The sequence below is a fragment of the Thermobia domestica genome, chromosome 13, assembly GCF_964235325.1.
Source record: "Thermobia domestica chromosome 13, izTheDome1.hap1.1, whole genome shotgun sequence".
NCBI classification, from domain to species: Eukaryota; Metazoa; Arthropoda; class Insecta; order Zygentoma; family Lepismatidae; genus Thermobia; species Thermobia domestica.
The window spans coordinates 94,523,989-94,540,713 of record NC_137466.1 but is presented as its reverse complement, the minus strand read 5'-3'; the positions used below and the strand labels follow the sequence as shown (position 1 = coordinate 94,540,713).

General features: G+C 32.6%; 1 protein-coding gene across 1 annotated transcript in view; it reads left to right on the top strand.

Annotated features, from left to right (window-relative positions):
* The window catches only part of LOC145669237 (uncharacterized), a 138,951-nt gene that overhangs the window by 84,474 nt on the left and 37,752 nt on the right, over window positions 1-16,725 (top strand). Inside the window, exon 10 of the mRNA XM_081737561.1 lies at window positions 9,844-9,963. Within this exon, the coding sequence (XP_081593687.1) occupies window positions 9,844-9,963 (120 nt within the window). The remainder of the gene's footprint in view (window positions 1-9,843; window positions 9,964-16,725) is intronic.

Sequence of the window (16,725 nt, the reverse complement as noted above, 5' to 3'; positions counted from 1 at the left end):
GCTTTATTTCATATTTTGAAATGAGTTTAGATACTTTAACGTAAATAAAAATTGATAATATAATAATAATAGATAATACTCCTAAAAGTCCAATAATTGCATACATCATATAGTCATTTTTTAGTTGAAGATTTGGAACTACAGAATTTAATTTTAATTTTAACAATTTTTCAGCCAAGACATCTAGTTCTTGCGTATTAGCTGTAACATTTAAGTGTTCGTCTGAGCAGTTCCCTACTAAATTTATCATTTCGTTTGAGACTTGTAAAATTTTCTTCGTCGGAATTACAATGTCTCCAAAAATGAGATTATCAAATTTTTCATATGAAATGAAATATGATCTATTACTTCCAAATTGAATTTTTTCCGAATGTACTTCTTGTTGCTCGCCTAATTTTGTCATATAGCCTGGTTCTAACGCTGAATATAACACTCCAGCATGAGTGTAAGAATATGATATGTTTGACTGATATTTCTCTGATTTTAATTGACAGTGTTCTACCGAATTTTTGAATATTAAATTATTCAAACATTTGGACTCCGTATTTAAATTTACATTGTTACAGAAATACAAAAAACTTTTAAAAGTACATTCATCTTTTTCTAGGCTATAGAATTTTCCTCCAGTAAAATATACCATTTCCGGTAATTTATAATAATATCGTCGATTGTCAATGAGAAATCCCATTGATATTACCTCATACATTTTCGATATGCTAGTTTCATAGACAACTGGTGTGCGTAATAATAAATCAACATTATTTTCATTATAATAAAATTTTAACAAATGAACACTCGATATTCTATAAAATAATCCAATGTCTTGAGAATATACTGTGTGTTTTAATACATCATGAGAATTTATGAAATCCAAAACTTCTTGATTACTCAAAATATGATATGTTAATTCGTTAGATAAAATATTTTTCAAAATTTCGGAAACACGTTGTTTCGCCATATGCAAAAATAAATTTGTTAAAATTTTCCGATGAGCTTGGTGCATATAACAGTAAAGTTCTTGTAATTTTGACCGAAAATCATCCAATATGTGCTTGACCTTAACAATTACACCATGAACTATACTAATTTGACCATTCACAGATTGTTTTAATCTTCTGACCTCATTTGTTAATACATTTTCGTGTTCGGTTAATTTATTTATTGACGCTGACATTTGTTGTCCATGCACTAAGTTATAAGCTGATAGTCCAATGGAAGAAAATCCTAGAATCGATGAGAAAATAGATCTCCTTGTCCTATTGTTATTCATGCATTGTGCTATACCATCCTTGTATAAAAATGCACATGGGATGGAATTTAAAATATTTGTGCGAAATTCTAATTCTTGTTTTCGAAATTCTTCGGAAATATCTGGCACTTCCGAACAAACTTCATGAATTGGAACTGATTCATGAAAGTTTAGGTGTAATTTAACGGTGGTATATACCTCATTTACCGTATGTACTGCGAAAGAATCTTCGGAAACTGCAATTCCTAATTTCTCCAAAGTGTATTGCTGATGTTCTGCTGCTGTTACAACTGCGATGCCGACTAATATTAATATTCCAAACATGATGTGACGGATTTTTTTTTCCACAATCTGTAATTTATGGAAAATTTACCTCTTATTTATTTATTTATTTATTTATTATTTTGCCGTGTTTATGATTATTTCAGACATTTACAATTAGTTTCAATATTAAATATTATTTTACTTTACTTATTTATTTCTCTTTATTTTCCTTATAAACATATGACACTGTAAGAGACGAGACCATTTCCTGTCCGTCAATGCGTTAGCCTTTGGTTCTTTGGGATATTATGTGAACACTAAGTTCACTACCCAACTAGGTCGGGCTGACTCGACCTAGGTCAGTGCTCATACTTATAAGAAAAATAAAGTTCATGTTTTTTTTTTCAGTCACCTAGCGTTTCTTCTTCTAATTCCTCCTCAATATATGGCTTTAATCTACGAATTTCTACAGAATCATATTACACCAGTCCTTTATTATTATAATATTTTACCTTATAGGAATTATTATTTAACTTTTCAATTATTTCCGCTCTAATATTATATTTTTCTGCGAAACATGCTGGTGTCCCTGGTATTGGCATCTGACGCACTAGAACCTTTTGGCCAATTTCAAAAGTTGGTTGATCAAATTTCTTTTCCATATATTTCTTTTGAGATTTGAACCGTTTTTGCAAGTTCTTATATGCTAAATTTCTAGCTTCTTTTAATGCGGCAATACGTAACTCGTTATCTTCGTGTTCACATGGAATGTCTAAAGAATTTTCAAGAGGGGTTCTAGCCTCTTTACCGAATAACAAATAATATGGACTATATTTCATTCCGTCATGTATTTGTGTATTTAAAGTAAATACAATACTCGGTAATACAACGTCCCATGAATTAAGTTTCTTATCACAGTAGTGTCTCATTACTGTTTGTAGAGTTAAGTTCATTCTTTCCGCTTGACCTATTTTATAATGGGCTCCTGTGTTAGCAAAGTTTAGATGAATTCCAAACCGCTCGGCCATTTCTTCCATTAGTTTCCCCCGATGTGAGGATAACCGATCTAGCAGAATCTGCTTTGGGATGCCATACTTTAATATTAGTTCTTCATATATAGTTTGACATATCGTTTCTGCAGACACATTTGGAATGGATTTCGCTATCAAATATCTAGTAGCTTGGTCTACTATAACTAAGATATATTTATGCCTATGAGTGCTTGATATCGGAAATGGTCCAGCCTCATCTATCACTACACTATCCCACGGTTGGTACTGTGGGTATGTCTGTGGATGTAACGGAATACGTCCAGTCTTCCTCTTGTTCACTTGCCAACTTATACAGGATGCGCACTTATCGTGAAAGAATTTCTTCATATTAGGAAAATAAATTTTCCTAACTGCTCGTGCATAACACTTGCTATAGGAGAAATGTCCTCCTCCATATTGTTCTACATGTAATTGTCTAAATACGTATTCACGCAACGAAAATGGAATACACAGTAGATATTTCTTTGCATTCGCAAACCTATGTATCCTATACAGTCTTCCTTCTCGTATTTCATATATTCGAGCTTGTTTTTCGAGTTCCGGTGTACATTCATCTGGATGTTCTATTGCATTAATCAACGGTCCGAATATTTTGTCTTTTCTCTGTAATTCGGCTACATCTATATCCTCTTCAAACGTTAGAAATGTATCGAGTGTATCTAAATCGAAATCATTTTTATCGGGAGTTATTGTTGTGTTTCTGCTCAATACGTCAGATGGATTTTTACTTCCTTCACAATGAACCGGGATGTACCTGTATTCTTCGAGTTCTAAAGACCAACGTAAAAGTTTTGGTGATAGTTTAGGGCATGTTTTTAAATACGTAAGGGCACGACAATCCGTGTACAATTCAAATTCATTCGCATATAAATAAAAATTGAATGCTTTGCATGCTGCTAAGATACTAAGTAATTCCTGTTCCACAATATGTCTTGATTGTTCATTTGGTCTTAATAGCCTACTATAGTATCCTAATGGTGTCCAGTCACCATTTTCTTGTTGCTGTAGCAACACTGCGCCTACGGATTTTGAACATGCATCCGTGCATAACCGTAAAGGTCTTCCCTGGACATATGGACATAACAATGGAGCAGATAATAGAGCAGCTTTTAATTCCTCAAATGCTTTTTGGTGGTTTTCATTCCACACGAACTTTTGTCCCTTTTTCAAAATTTTTTGTAAGTCTGATGTTAGATTCGCATAATCCTTACAAAATCTTCTTACATAATTTGTCAGTCCTAGGAATGATTTTAATTCCTTTGGTGATTTTGGTGGTTTAAACACATTAATTGCCTTCATTATTTTCTCACTTATCTCGTATCCACTCTCGCTTACTAGATGGCCTAACGCTAAAACCTTTCCCTTCATAAACTGACATTTCTCTACTGACAGTTTCATTCCAAATTTTCTTAATCTTTTGAAGACATTCTCTAAAACTTCTAACATTTTCTCCTGCTCATTAGTAAATAGGAAAATATCATCCATATAATAGGATACAGACTCAACCGATATGTTCGCCAACGCCATAGCCATTATTCTAGAGTATACCGCCGGTGCGCTCAAGTAACCTTGAATTAGTCTAGTGAATCTATAACTTCCTAGACCCGGGATATTGAATCCAGTGCAATCACGTGATTCTTCTGTGATTGGCACTTGAAAATAAGCAGATTTTATATCCAACACAGAGTACCATTTATGACCTCCCATACATGATAAAATCGAATGTATAGGCGGTAAAGACACCGTGAAAAATTCTGCGTGTTTATTTAATTGTCTCGCATCTAATACACTTCTGAGACTCCCGTCTGGCTTCTTAATGAATAGCATAGGGCTGTTATAAGGGCTTGCAGCCTCTTCTATAATATCCTGTTTTAGAAGAACATTTATGTGCTCTCTAACTTTGTCTTTTAAAGCTACTGGTACTGGATATTGTGCGCGCCTAAACGGAACTTTTGTCTTTAACTCTATGTGATGGCTGTAGTTTTTAATTTTCCCTATACTATCTTTTCTCCAGGCAAATACATCAGAATATGCTCGACATAAAGTTTCCAATTTTTGTCTTATCCTATCTTCCGTTTTTTCACCTATGTTTAACTTTGTTTTATCAAACTCTTTTCTAGATTGTATCACTTCGTCAATCTCTTGCTGTGTCAAACCCTGATCTATCAACTCCTGATCTTCAACATAATCTTCTGCTTTTCCGATCTCTGTATTACGAGTTAACCATACCCGTTTCTGAGTAGGATTTACTATTTCCAACAACGTTTGATTTGGTGCTAATAGTGCCCTAGGAATAAAAATATTTTTCCTCTGTTCCGTTTCTCTATTAGGTTCCAATAAATATTCTTGATTTGTCCACGAATTTACCAATTTTAATGGAACAATTACTCTACTTCTGGGAGCTAAAAATGTTTTCTTTGCTACTACAAATTTCGGAACCATGCATACTCTTAGAATATGCGATATTCTTTCAGAAACATTTAGTGGATTATTATTATTCCTATTTTTGTTTGGAGGTCGACCAAATCTTTGCAAAATAATCTGTCTCTTGCCGTAATGAATTTGACAATTGTGCGGGTGTAAAAAGTCATTACCAATTAAAATTTGATTAGGGAAATCCTTAATAACTCTAAATCTATGGTGAAAATTGTTACCATTTATTGTAAATTGAACAATTGCTACTTTATCAATTGTCAATGAATTTTGCGTGATGCCTCTAATTTGGGTTTTCTCCGGAATGACTATTGCGTTTGTCGGTAATAATTTATCACTTATTATTGACAATTGTGATCCCGTATCAATTGTTGATCTTATTCTTCGGTTTGCTATATAAACTGGTAAAAATACCATTTCATTGTCACAATCTATTGAGGCTACTATTTCTCTAATCTTCCTAACTCTAGTACCTGTAAATGTGCCTCGTTCATTTACAGTTTGTTTCAGTTTAAAGACTGAGTAGTTGGATTATAATATGTCACTCCATTTAGTTGTTGTGGAACCATTGTTGGTACCGCAGACTGAGACTGTGGAGGTTGTTGAGATACCATTGGTATCTGTTGATAATATTGCGGCGGAAAATTATGCTGAAATTGCGGATTATATTGATAATTATTCGGGAAATTATTTTGAAAACCTCTTCCGCGCCAATTTCTCCTGAAATTTCTTTGTCCTCTTCCGTTACCAGATCTGTAATTGTTTCCACGACCTCTATTATTTCCATTATTATATTTGCCATTATACGACTGATTATTGTCATAGTTTCTATTGTTTCCCCGAAATTTCTGATTTCTAAAATTTCTTCCTCTAAATCCTTTTCCTCGATCTGACCTATGTTCTCTATTTTGGCCTTGATCCTGACTACCGTTTGACTCCTGGCCTTGATCCTTATTATGATTGAACTGTGATGCATTCGTTAATGCTACTTGTAAATCCTCAATTTTCTTTTCTAATTTTGAAATTTGCGCAACACTAACTGGCTCTTTCTTAATTTCTTTGTCTTCTTTCTTTCTGATTAATAGCTTATCTATTTCTATGTCACTATCGTCACTTTCTACTTGTTCTTTCATTTTCTTTAATAAATCTTTCACCGTTACTTTCCTATCTTTATTATCTCTCTTCTGTCTCCTTTCTATTTTACACTTATTTTTCTCTACTTTTTGTAATTCTTCTAAGAATTCTTCTAATGATACAAAAGTTTTTGTTCCTACTTTTTCCATAAAATATGGCAAAAGTCCTGCTGCTATTAATCCTATTTTCTTTGTATCGTTCATTTTCTCGTCTATTCTATCTGCTAATGTAAGAATATCATACGCGAAATTTATCACAGGTTCATCTTCTCTCTGTAACCTGTCTCTAATCCTGTCTTCTAAATCTAGGTTAAAATTAGAATTTGTAAATTCTTCTATCAAATCCTTTTGTAGATCTTTATAGGAAATGTCAGCTACATTTTTTCTTTTCAAAAATAGCTTTACCCATTGTCTACCTACACCTTTGAAAACTGTGGTTAGCAGTGTTTTCCTTTTGTCTTCATCGTACCCTGCTATTTCGCAAGCGTCATCGAACTCATCAAAGAACGCAACTATGTCTTGATCCTTTATTAAGTCAAACTTTGGTAATCTACTCATATCCGTAAATATTGCTACTCTTCTATCTGATGTCGCCATATCTTTATTTTCTAATCCTATTTTAGGTTCTTCCTGTTCCTTATTTATTTTTACTTGTTTTTCTTCTTTTATATCTGGATTTATTTCTTCAAATTCACGTGGGAAATCAAACGTTTTTACCGATACAGGACTACCTGGAAAATTTGAAACTGGAGCCGGTCTAAAACTTGGTGTTCCTATTGTCTGATCTACTACACAGTCCTCGTTTAACTTCTTGCGTCCCCGCGGTGGTGTTAATAAACGTACTAACTTATCGACTCCTACGTCTACACCTTCTAATGCTTTCTGTGCTCTAGTTATAATTCGTCTTTCCGTCATTAAACTATACTTATTCTAAAATATGTATACACACATTATATAATTCTAAACCCTTCGTATAAGCTTGTACACAAACACCTTTTGTATTAATCATGTAATAAGGCAAATATACTTTTATAACACAACCATTTCTTAATAATTCATAAGGAATTCTTATGTTTACTTCTAACTTATTAACTACACACATAATTATTGTTACCAAATGGAAAAATTAGTCATTATTATTATTATTATTTAACTTCATCACTGTTTTACACATTTCGCGAGGGTGGGCGGGAGGGTTTAGCAACTATCAAGCAAGAATGCGGGATGTAAACAACCATGCCTTGGTGGTTATATAATCTTATGATAAACTAGTTTCGCCGGGAATCGAACCCTAAGCATACTCCACCATGCCAACCTGGGTTGCTCTTGATAAAAATTTTAGTAAAACTTGAATATGTAGAGCACTCTGAGCTCCCCAGATTGATCTAATTTGCATGAAGCAAATCTATATCTACTTGCATTTATATGAGAGGTAAGTTTGGGGATACTCCACCACTGGTTGCATTGATTGAGGGCCAACCAGAGCCCTATTAAAATGATAACAACAATGTCTACTTAAACATGTGTATTTTAACAGAACTAGTAATCATTTATGTGTGAAGTGTTGTTTGTGTAATGAAGACTTAAGAAAGTGTAATTTAATGTGTAAATCATGTATAACGAATTGGATTAGCACAGAATTTGGTTGTGACACATACCTGTTGTTGATGATTAGCGGAACCAAGCACTGAATGATCGTATACTAGTAACAGCAGTCGGTTGTATTTCAACGTTGAACTTCTTAGACTGTTCTCTTAGTATTTGAAGTTAATAATGTTTTAACTTGACGAATTGTAGAACTTTAAACGCTACTTCTCTAATATTGATCCTCTGACAGTGATCCTCTGATAATGCTACTCTGATAATGATCTCATTGAATAAAATAAAAGGTTTTTATACAACTCAAACTGCTGACGATCCAGTAATACGGTTTCAGCACTCGGGCCGATTTTCGTCCACGTGCGTCCCAGATCTAAAAAGATCTTATTCAACCAAATTCTCATAACCTCAATTCAATCATGATGACACGAAACAATGTCACTTTCTTGATGTCCTCATTGTCCGAAGAAAAGTGTGGATGTTAACAAATTTATTACATAACATTACAAGCTCTTGTTGATAGACTAGAATTCATACAATTTGAAGTATACACATACTGTATTCTTTGCACATATCTCTTTAGAGATAAACAAGAGTAAATTAGGTCTCCTGAAACTCAAGACCATACTACAATTAAACTAAACAAATTAAACCAATAATTAATAATTATCTATGGTCTTGACAGTATTGTTTTCTTCCTCTCCATTATGTTTTTCGTATTCAAATAGTCTCACTATTCTTTTCACTTTCAAATTGTGCGCCCAACATAACCATTTTATCTTTCTCTATCTCTCTTTTCAATTGTAAAAGATCATCCAGTTCTTTTGCTACACAACCTGTTTGTGGGACATTTACCTGAATGAAATCGATCCTTTCCTTGTTCTTTTTAACTTCCACCTTGATGATCCTGTTACACATCAACTTTCGTTCTATCTTTCTTCCTCATTCTTTGCCCAACACCACTCCTATTTCATTTTTTGCTTCCAACCCTTTACTCCATATCAGATTGTATTCTGATCTTAGTTCTCTTTCTATTTTGTTTCAATAAATTTCAACAGTTCTAGTCTTCCTTGTTCCATGCAATTTACCAGCAATTCCACTTTTCTTCTTAAAGTTATTATATTTGCTTCTATCTTTATCACAGTTGTACAAAGTATTGCTTCGCTTATTTTATTCTTTCTCTCATTTCTTTTCTTTCGCTTGCTATCTTGTACTTCTTTCTTTTAATTTTACTATCCTTTTCCAGCAGATCATTTTTCGCAGACATCCGGGAACCATCGCCTGCGGAGAACGCCCTAACCTTGACTTTAATCTCAAATAACAATTTATTTTAGCCTACCGTTACGATGGGTTCACAACACTCAGAGGGATTTTATATCTTCTAACACGATTATATCGATGATCACTTGAAATAATTTCTACTTTTATCTAAGAACCTGGGCAATATCAATACAACTAGGGTTGTTAAGGGGTGCAAAGACGAATCAAAAAATAATGCAGCTTCATGCTCACGAGGAACGAACAATATGTTTCTCAAAATCTGTGATAGCTGGTTGACTGGCTGCAACGGATTAACCTAATGCTTTACTTTGCTAACTGTATTTACTATTATCTATTTAGAAAACTGCATGGAATAATTGACACTTTGCTAATTTTAATAATTATAAATTCTATTCGCACATTATTACAGCAATTCATTATTAATTGTTGAGATTTACAGAATATGACTTTACTCGTACTAATATTGTATTTCCTTCATTGATCCACTACTACTTCCTACACTAGAAAGGTTGTTCGAGTCGTCGCTGGATTAATTTCAGCTATAAAAGCTTAAAATCAAACAAATCTCATCTATAAAATCTGAAAAATACGTGTGTATATTATTCAAGCGGTATCACGCTATTTATTGTTGGAATCCTGTATGTAATATACGGAATATTAAAAGCTATTTTTAAAAGATAAACTAATGTGTTAAAATTACTCTGATATTTTTTGTGACAATTAAACTTAAGTTATTACGAAACACTAATTTTAATGGTTATTTAAAGATACAAATAAATAAATCAAGTAAAAAATAAGTAAGTAAATAACAAACCAACTCTCATCTTTGCAGAAATCGGCACACCATGTACTGAGGATGCTAATTGTGCATATGATCAAAGCAAATGCAGAAGATATTGCATATGCTCTGCTGGATATCGGCCGGATCCGGAATACAAAACTTGTATAACAGGTGATTATATTTTTCTGGAAAGCATTAGTAAACCATTTTAGGTACAAAATTGATTTCCTTTTTATTAAGGCAATATTATCGAGTAACTAAAACAATATATGAGTTGGACTTTTGTTTTTCTTTAGCAGAATGAACTTAAATATATATTTATATTTGGACATAATAACTTTTAGCTATTACAGTTGTTGAATACTTGATTGATTTTTATGGAGATCATTTCTGTTTTCTTTTAAATAAACTGGAATTATGGTTTCATTTTACTGGTTTCTTTTTCAAATCTATTCAAGTCATGATAAAAGACTAAACGTCTCTTATCATGAAAATTAAATTTCATTATACATAACTTCAATATTTAATAATCAAAGTAGTTTCGAGTATTATTAAATTTATATACGCATAATGCAAATTCTAGACTATAAAAATAAATTAGAAAAATCATTATTAAAATTCCAATTCATACCAAAGAAGACAGAAAAATAGTTCTTCATATAAATCAATTGGATAAAATATAAAGCAGCCCTGCCCACGGCGAGCAGATAGTGGAAACTCTCCTCGTGAACGCTCACGAGCATTCTACGAGCAAATACCATTGTTCGTGCTTCGTGGATCTTCGGGTTTTGTCCTTAGAGGAGCGGAAGTGTTGTCAACCTTGGCGGTTATCACTAGCTTACCAAAAAAAAAAAAAAAAAAAAAAAAGTATGTATGGTAACTGATTGCCATTTAGTGTAAAGTGTTTTTTTACAATGTGGTAACCGTTAACTATAGACAATACAAACTTGTAACAGCAATCAAATGATAAACTATGTACGTTCCTTTTCTTCTTTTTTCTTTCCTTTTGTTAAAGAGGGATGTGGGTTTGTTATATCCGAGTGTGGGTTTGTTATATTATGTTGTTTCGCTTTTTAGGAAAAGAGATAATCTGTTGATAAGAAAAAACTGTAGCACTTGTTTGTAATTATCTAAGTATATCTCCAGAAAATTAGCTTATGCATGTATGTGTGTACGAATAGGCTTAGCAAGGGGTTGGTTGTGGAGATTAGAAGCCACTATTACACTATCAATAGGAAGAATAGTATTTCTTACTCCACTTTTAAAGTTACTTTGATCGCAAAGAATCAAACAAAATATTAAGAGAGCCAAAGACATTTTCCATTTTTAAGTGTGACCGTTAGTGACTGCAATTAGTTTTTTTTTTTTTTTTTTTAACAAGGAGTGTCTTTTTAATAAGGAAAAATGTATTGTCCCTGGCTGGTTGCTTGCCGGTGGCTTGTTAAAAGTGAAAAAGAATGTTAAATCATTTCAACGACTGAAGCTACACGCTTGTCTTTCTTCGATAGTTACTGACTGATTTTGAAAGTCACAATGTTGTAGGCCTACTGTAATAGCGTAGGCCTACTGTAATAGCGTAGGTCTACTGTAATAGCGTAAATTCGAAAGGAAACGTTCCAACTGAATGATACGAACAATTATTCCCAATGTCTTGAACATGAAACGTGGGTTGCACGGATAACGCTTAAAGTAGGCTGGACTGCACTGGAATTTCCTTCCGGCAAATTAGTGTTTGGTCGAAACTCGGTTCTTCTGTGTAATTGTCTCTTAACAACATTTGAACATTTCTTTTAGATAATAATAACTAACTAACTCTATGGTCTATGGAACCCGAAGGTTCAATGCCGCGTTTACAAAATATTTCCACTAACTTATGTCCTTAGCCAACTGGATCCAGTTTCTACTCTGTACTCTTATTTCTGCAAGATCCATCTTAATATTGTCTTCCCATCTACGCCTAGGTCTTCCTAGTGGTCTTCTTCCAATTGGGTTTTCAGTTAAAATTATGAAAGCGTTTCTAATTTCTTCCATTCTGGCTACATGGCCTGCCCACCTGAGCCTTCTACACTTCATAACCCTAATAATGTTAGGTGAGCGGTATAAACTATGCAATTCCTAGTTATGAATTTCCTCCAATCCCCATTTTCATCCCTCTTTGGTCCGAATAATAATAATAATAATAATAATAATAATAATAATAATAATAATAATAATAATAATAATAATAATAATAATAATAATAATAATAATAATAATAATGCGTATTATTATTATTATTATTATTATTATTATTATTATTATTATTATTATTATTATTATTATTATTATTATTATTATTATTATTATTATTATTATTATTTTCAACCTCCCGTCGTTCTCCTATCAATCTAGCAACGAAAGGCGTTTACAACTTAGCAAACGTGAAGCGAATGACAAATTACAGACCGAGTGCTAATGTAATACAACGTCACGAATTGTGTAAGCAAGCTAAAAAGGTCTGAAACAATTCGTTTCCGATTTTTGCAGTCGTTTTTACGTCTGTAAGATGACATGTTTAATATTAGTTTCTTTCTTTCTTTCTTTTTTGTTCATTTGTTAGTTACTTCAACGCTAACTGTAACCTCTATCATGCGTCTTCCTCAACCAAAAAACGTACCAATTTTATTTCCTGCAGTGTTTTCGCGTCACTGCTTTCGAAATGGGGAGGGGGAGAGCACACCTGCACATTTCACGCTTGCGTCTGCTCAATGCTTATCATCGTGCGAATTTCTGGCCAGGCTTGGTCATAGGTTTTTTGCCATCATGTGTGGTTGGCAACACTTATCGGATGCAGTGGAAGAAGCGAAGCTAGCAGCACCTGTGCTCACCTGTTCTTATCTTCGCTCGTGCCCGCTCACGCTTTGGCTCCGGGAGCCAATTCATGGACAGGCCTGATATAAAGATTGTGTATGTACCGTCACCGGTACCGTTAAAATGCACAACATGTCTAGTTGCGTTCGAATGATGAAATTGTTTAAATATACAGTAGTAACATAACATTATATTTAAGCTTGATTTGATTTTCTTAATAGTCCATCTCCGTATGTATCAGCAATGATACGTTTTATATGGCTAGTGCCAGTTTCTACGTGCCTTCTACAATACACGTCGTTGAGTATCAGGTTACTGCTACAGCTACACGCACACCAATTTGTAAATTCTAGCGTCTCTTAACGTGTTTCTTTTGATCTAGATGAAGCAGACATTCATTCTACTTTGGTTTAAATATTCTACTGTAGGAGGTGATAGATGCTTTGCTTTTATCTCTATTGAAATTCCAATGAAGAAATATTAACTTACAAATAATTATTGTACGGGGTGATATATTCACCATTTTATTTAAAACAACGTTGAATAACTTCTGAAAGTTGATTTAATATTTCCTTAATATCAATACCTATGCATTATTTCATTACTGAATATTTAGTGAATGTTATATTATAAGTATTCTGTATTTGTGGAGAGGTCGATTTTTATTTTTATTTTTTATTGTTTTTAATTTTTTATTTTATTTTATTTTTTTTTAAGCTTGAGTTTCTTTTCAGGTTCGTGTTTCAGGTATTGTTTTCACAACAAATATTCCGTAATGTGATGGCAAAGATGATGAAAATTCCCCTGTAACAACACTTGTAATTTCTTAAAAAATATTCTATCCCAGAATTATGACCTGGAAGTGAGTTGATAACGTACTACAGTAGGAAAAACATGACAACAATGAGAACAATATGAATTCTGTTACAATAGTGTGGAAAGGGTATAATTATATCATGTATGAGCTACCATTGAAATTGGTATATTCATTGTAACGTTACTAGCAAAAAATCTAGAAATGGGAAAGTATTTTTCTAGCCACTTTATAGTCTTGTCCAAAAAAATTTTGGCCTACCACCTTTTTCGTTTTATGTAGGTAAACTTTGTAATCTTATCCACTGGCGAAAAAAATATGAATTTTCTTTTATTGTTTAAATCTATTGGCTTACATACATACAAATGAAAGAATTAGCCTCTTTAAATAGAAATAGGTGACCAAGTTTGTTTGGACAAAATTAACTGGAGACGTTTAAAGTAATTAAAAAATTGTCACGAATACTTTAGTTTAAAAACATCAGAAACACTGCTGTTTTGTACTATAATGGACCTAGTAGATTTTGGCTCCAAAAGTAACTGAGATTATAAAATTCAAAATCTTACCTTGTACCCCTTACTTCCATTCGTGTTTTAAGTCATTCTTAACACAATATTCCGATCCTCTTTTTAGAATCATCCTCAAACGCAGACGTCATGCTAGCCGGATTTTTTAAAAAAATTTTATTACATCTCTCTTCAAAACGTGTAAAGAGAAAAATCGGCACCAAATGTCTCACGGTACATTTCTGTAATTCTATCCACCACTTTTGAGTTTTTGTGGAAACAAACCTATTGTTTTAACTTCTGTAACTTCTTTTTGCCCAGCACTGTAAGTTATTTAAACCTATTTACGGGTTTGCAAAATAATGGAATAAATGTCACTTACCTTTTGTCCACTCCGAGCACTGAAAACGTCAATTGAATAATTTTAATGTTTTAAACCACTTTTATACAATATTCATATTTGATTCATACTCCTTCGTGCTATAATTAACGGTCTTCTTGTTGATTTTAACATTGAAATTATTAATTTATAATTTAATTTTGCATTTTTATTTTAAAAGTTGTACTAATTATAATCCCTTTTCTATTGTCTTCGCGGAAACATCTTCTAAACTGTGATTTCCTTTATGGTTATGAAGATGAACATTACTACTTCAATGTTGATATTTGTTTCCTGTGGAAAAAAAAAAAAAACTGTGTTCGTTACCTGTTCAAAAAAATTATTTATATTTATATTTATTTTATTTATATTTATTGAACAAAAAGTTATATTCAGTTGAAGTTTACTAGTTTATTACAATGTTTCACCTATGATTCCGGTTCCCTAACTATCTAAGTTGAATTTGGGTCTTCTTGTTCTAAGCGAAAATACCTAACAAGAATACCTAACGTATTTATATTTTTCATTTTCTAAAACTTCAAAGTGAGCCATTACTATATTTGGCAATAAGGGAGAAAGTGGCCTTCCTATGATTAGGCCTTTCATTTTCTTTATCTAAGTTATCCTCAAATTGAAAACAGTTGTTATTCAAACAACATTCAAATATTTTAGTAAACTCATAAGTTACCACATCTGCAAACTTGTTCTCTCTAAGTTTTGTGCTGAGTACATGATATGGATAACTTTGTCAATTTCAAATTGTACATATCCTTTTACATCTATTGAAGCTATTTTAAATTTATTTCCGTTTACCATCGATTGAATATCAGAAGAATTTCTAATCAATTTTTGATATAATATATAAAATCCGATACGCTGTTAGAAATAAATCTCGCAATTCATTAGGGGATCCTATATGAGGGAAAATTCCTGCCAGATATTATTATCCGTAATGGTACGTTTGATTTGTGGGGTTTTTGGTAGTCCAAAAATATAGGGAAGAGCTGGTGGGTCCATTTTTCGTATTTTGGATGTGGGAGTGTCAATCATCCATGATTCCTCCAATATCATATTTACTTTTCTTATTATGTCATGTAAAGATTTGTTTATCTTGCTGAAGGAACCTGTATTAATTTTGGAAAGGAATATTTCCTTATATTCTTCTTTGTCTATAACAGTGAACTTATTACCTTTATCAAATTTAATGTATCAATAGTTATGTGTAGAAAGCCATTCTTTAAATTCTATTGCCATTTTCATTAACCTTGCTTTGTCTTTATGTTTGATTTCTTGAGATTTGTAGCCTAAAATGAAGTGGCCGTTATTTATCATTTTTTTATGTTCTTTAGAATTTTCTATAATATTCGATACTTTCTCGATAGAAGAAATTACATTAGGTATTAACAATTTTGACATTAGTAGACTAAATTTGTTGAATATATTCTTAAACCTTTCCTGAATTTTGTGATTTGTTAGATTTTTACCGATATTTGAGGAAATAAAATTTGTGTTTCTATATGGGTACTGTGTTCTGTTTGGTTGGTCATTTTTTATATGTATATGATTTAGATTTTATTTTGGTTTCTTTCTCTTGTGCCTATTTCCTGTTTCCCTTTCGAAATCGCTATTTCCTTCTCCTTCTTTTTCAATCCCTCCAAGGAAAGATAGCGGAGTATCGTTAGTATTCTCTGATGACTTGGAGCCTTTATTCTCAATCATAGCATCTTTTTAAGTTTCCTTTCCTATTCTATGTTTGTTGTCTGGTGTTGTTATCTTTGCTTGTTTTTGTTACAGTCGAAAGGATACTTCCAGTTATTCTATGGTTGTACCACAGCTTATACTTTATGCAAGTCAAAACATACATTCTATGTAACTTGCTCCAAACCTTTCAATTTACATTCTACTGTATTTCAAAACTTCCTACCTCTAATAAACTTTGATGGTTGTGGTGTGTTATTCCAGTTTCTGACCGTTTTTCTTGGTTAGTGTAAAGTACCAAGTACTTCATTGCGTTGCGTATTTTTGTTACATTTTGAGTTGGTATTACCTCTGATTATCTTTGTACTTGTAATTGTCTTGTGGCATTGCATAACTGTCACTTTTCTTTGTGAGCATACACATCATTTGTGCTGACTACACTCCCTTTCCCTTCTTGTTGATTGTCTCTTATGTTTGAACTATTTTGTCCTTAAATTCTAATCAAGTTTGTGTCTTTTTGCTGATTTTCCCCTCTGCCTGATTTTTAGATTTACATTTGGGGCCAACCAAGGCCCGACTCCTCAAGTTTCTAAACTTATTTTGTGCTTCTGAAGAATTGAAGAACTTCCTGTATGCCTTGCTGCTTTAAAAAAATAAATAAAAATAAAAATAAATAAAAATAAAAA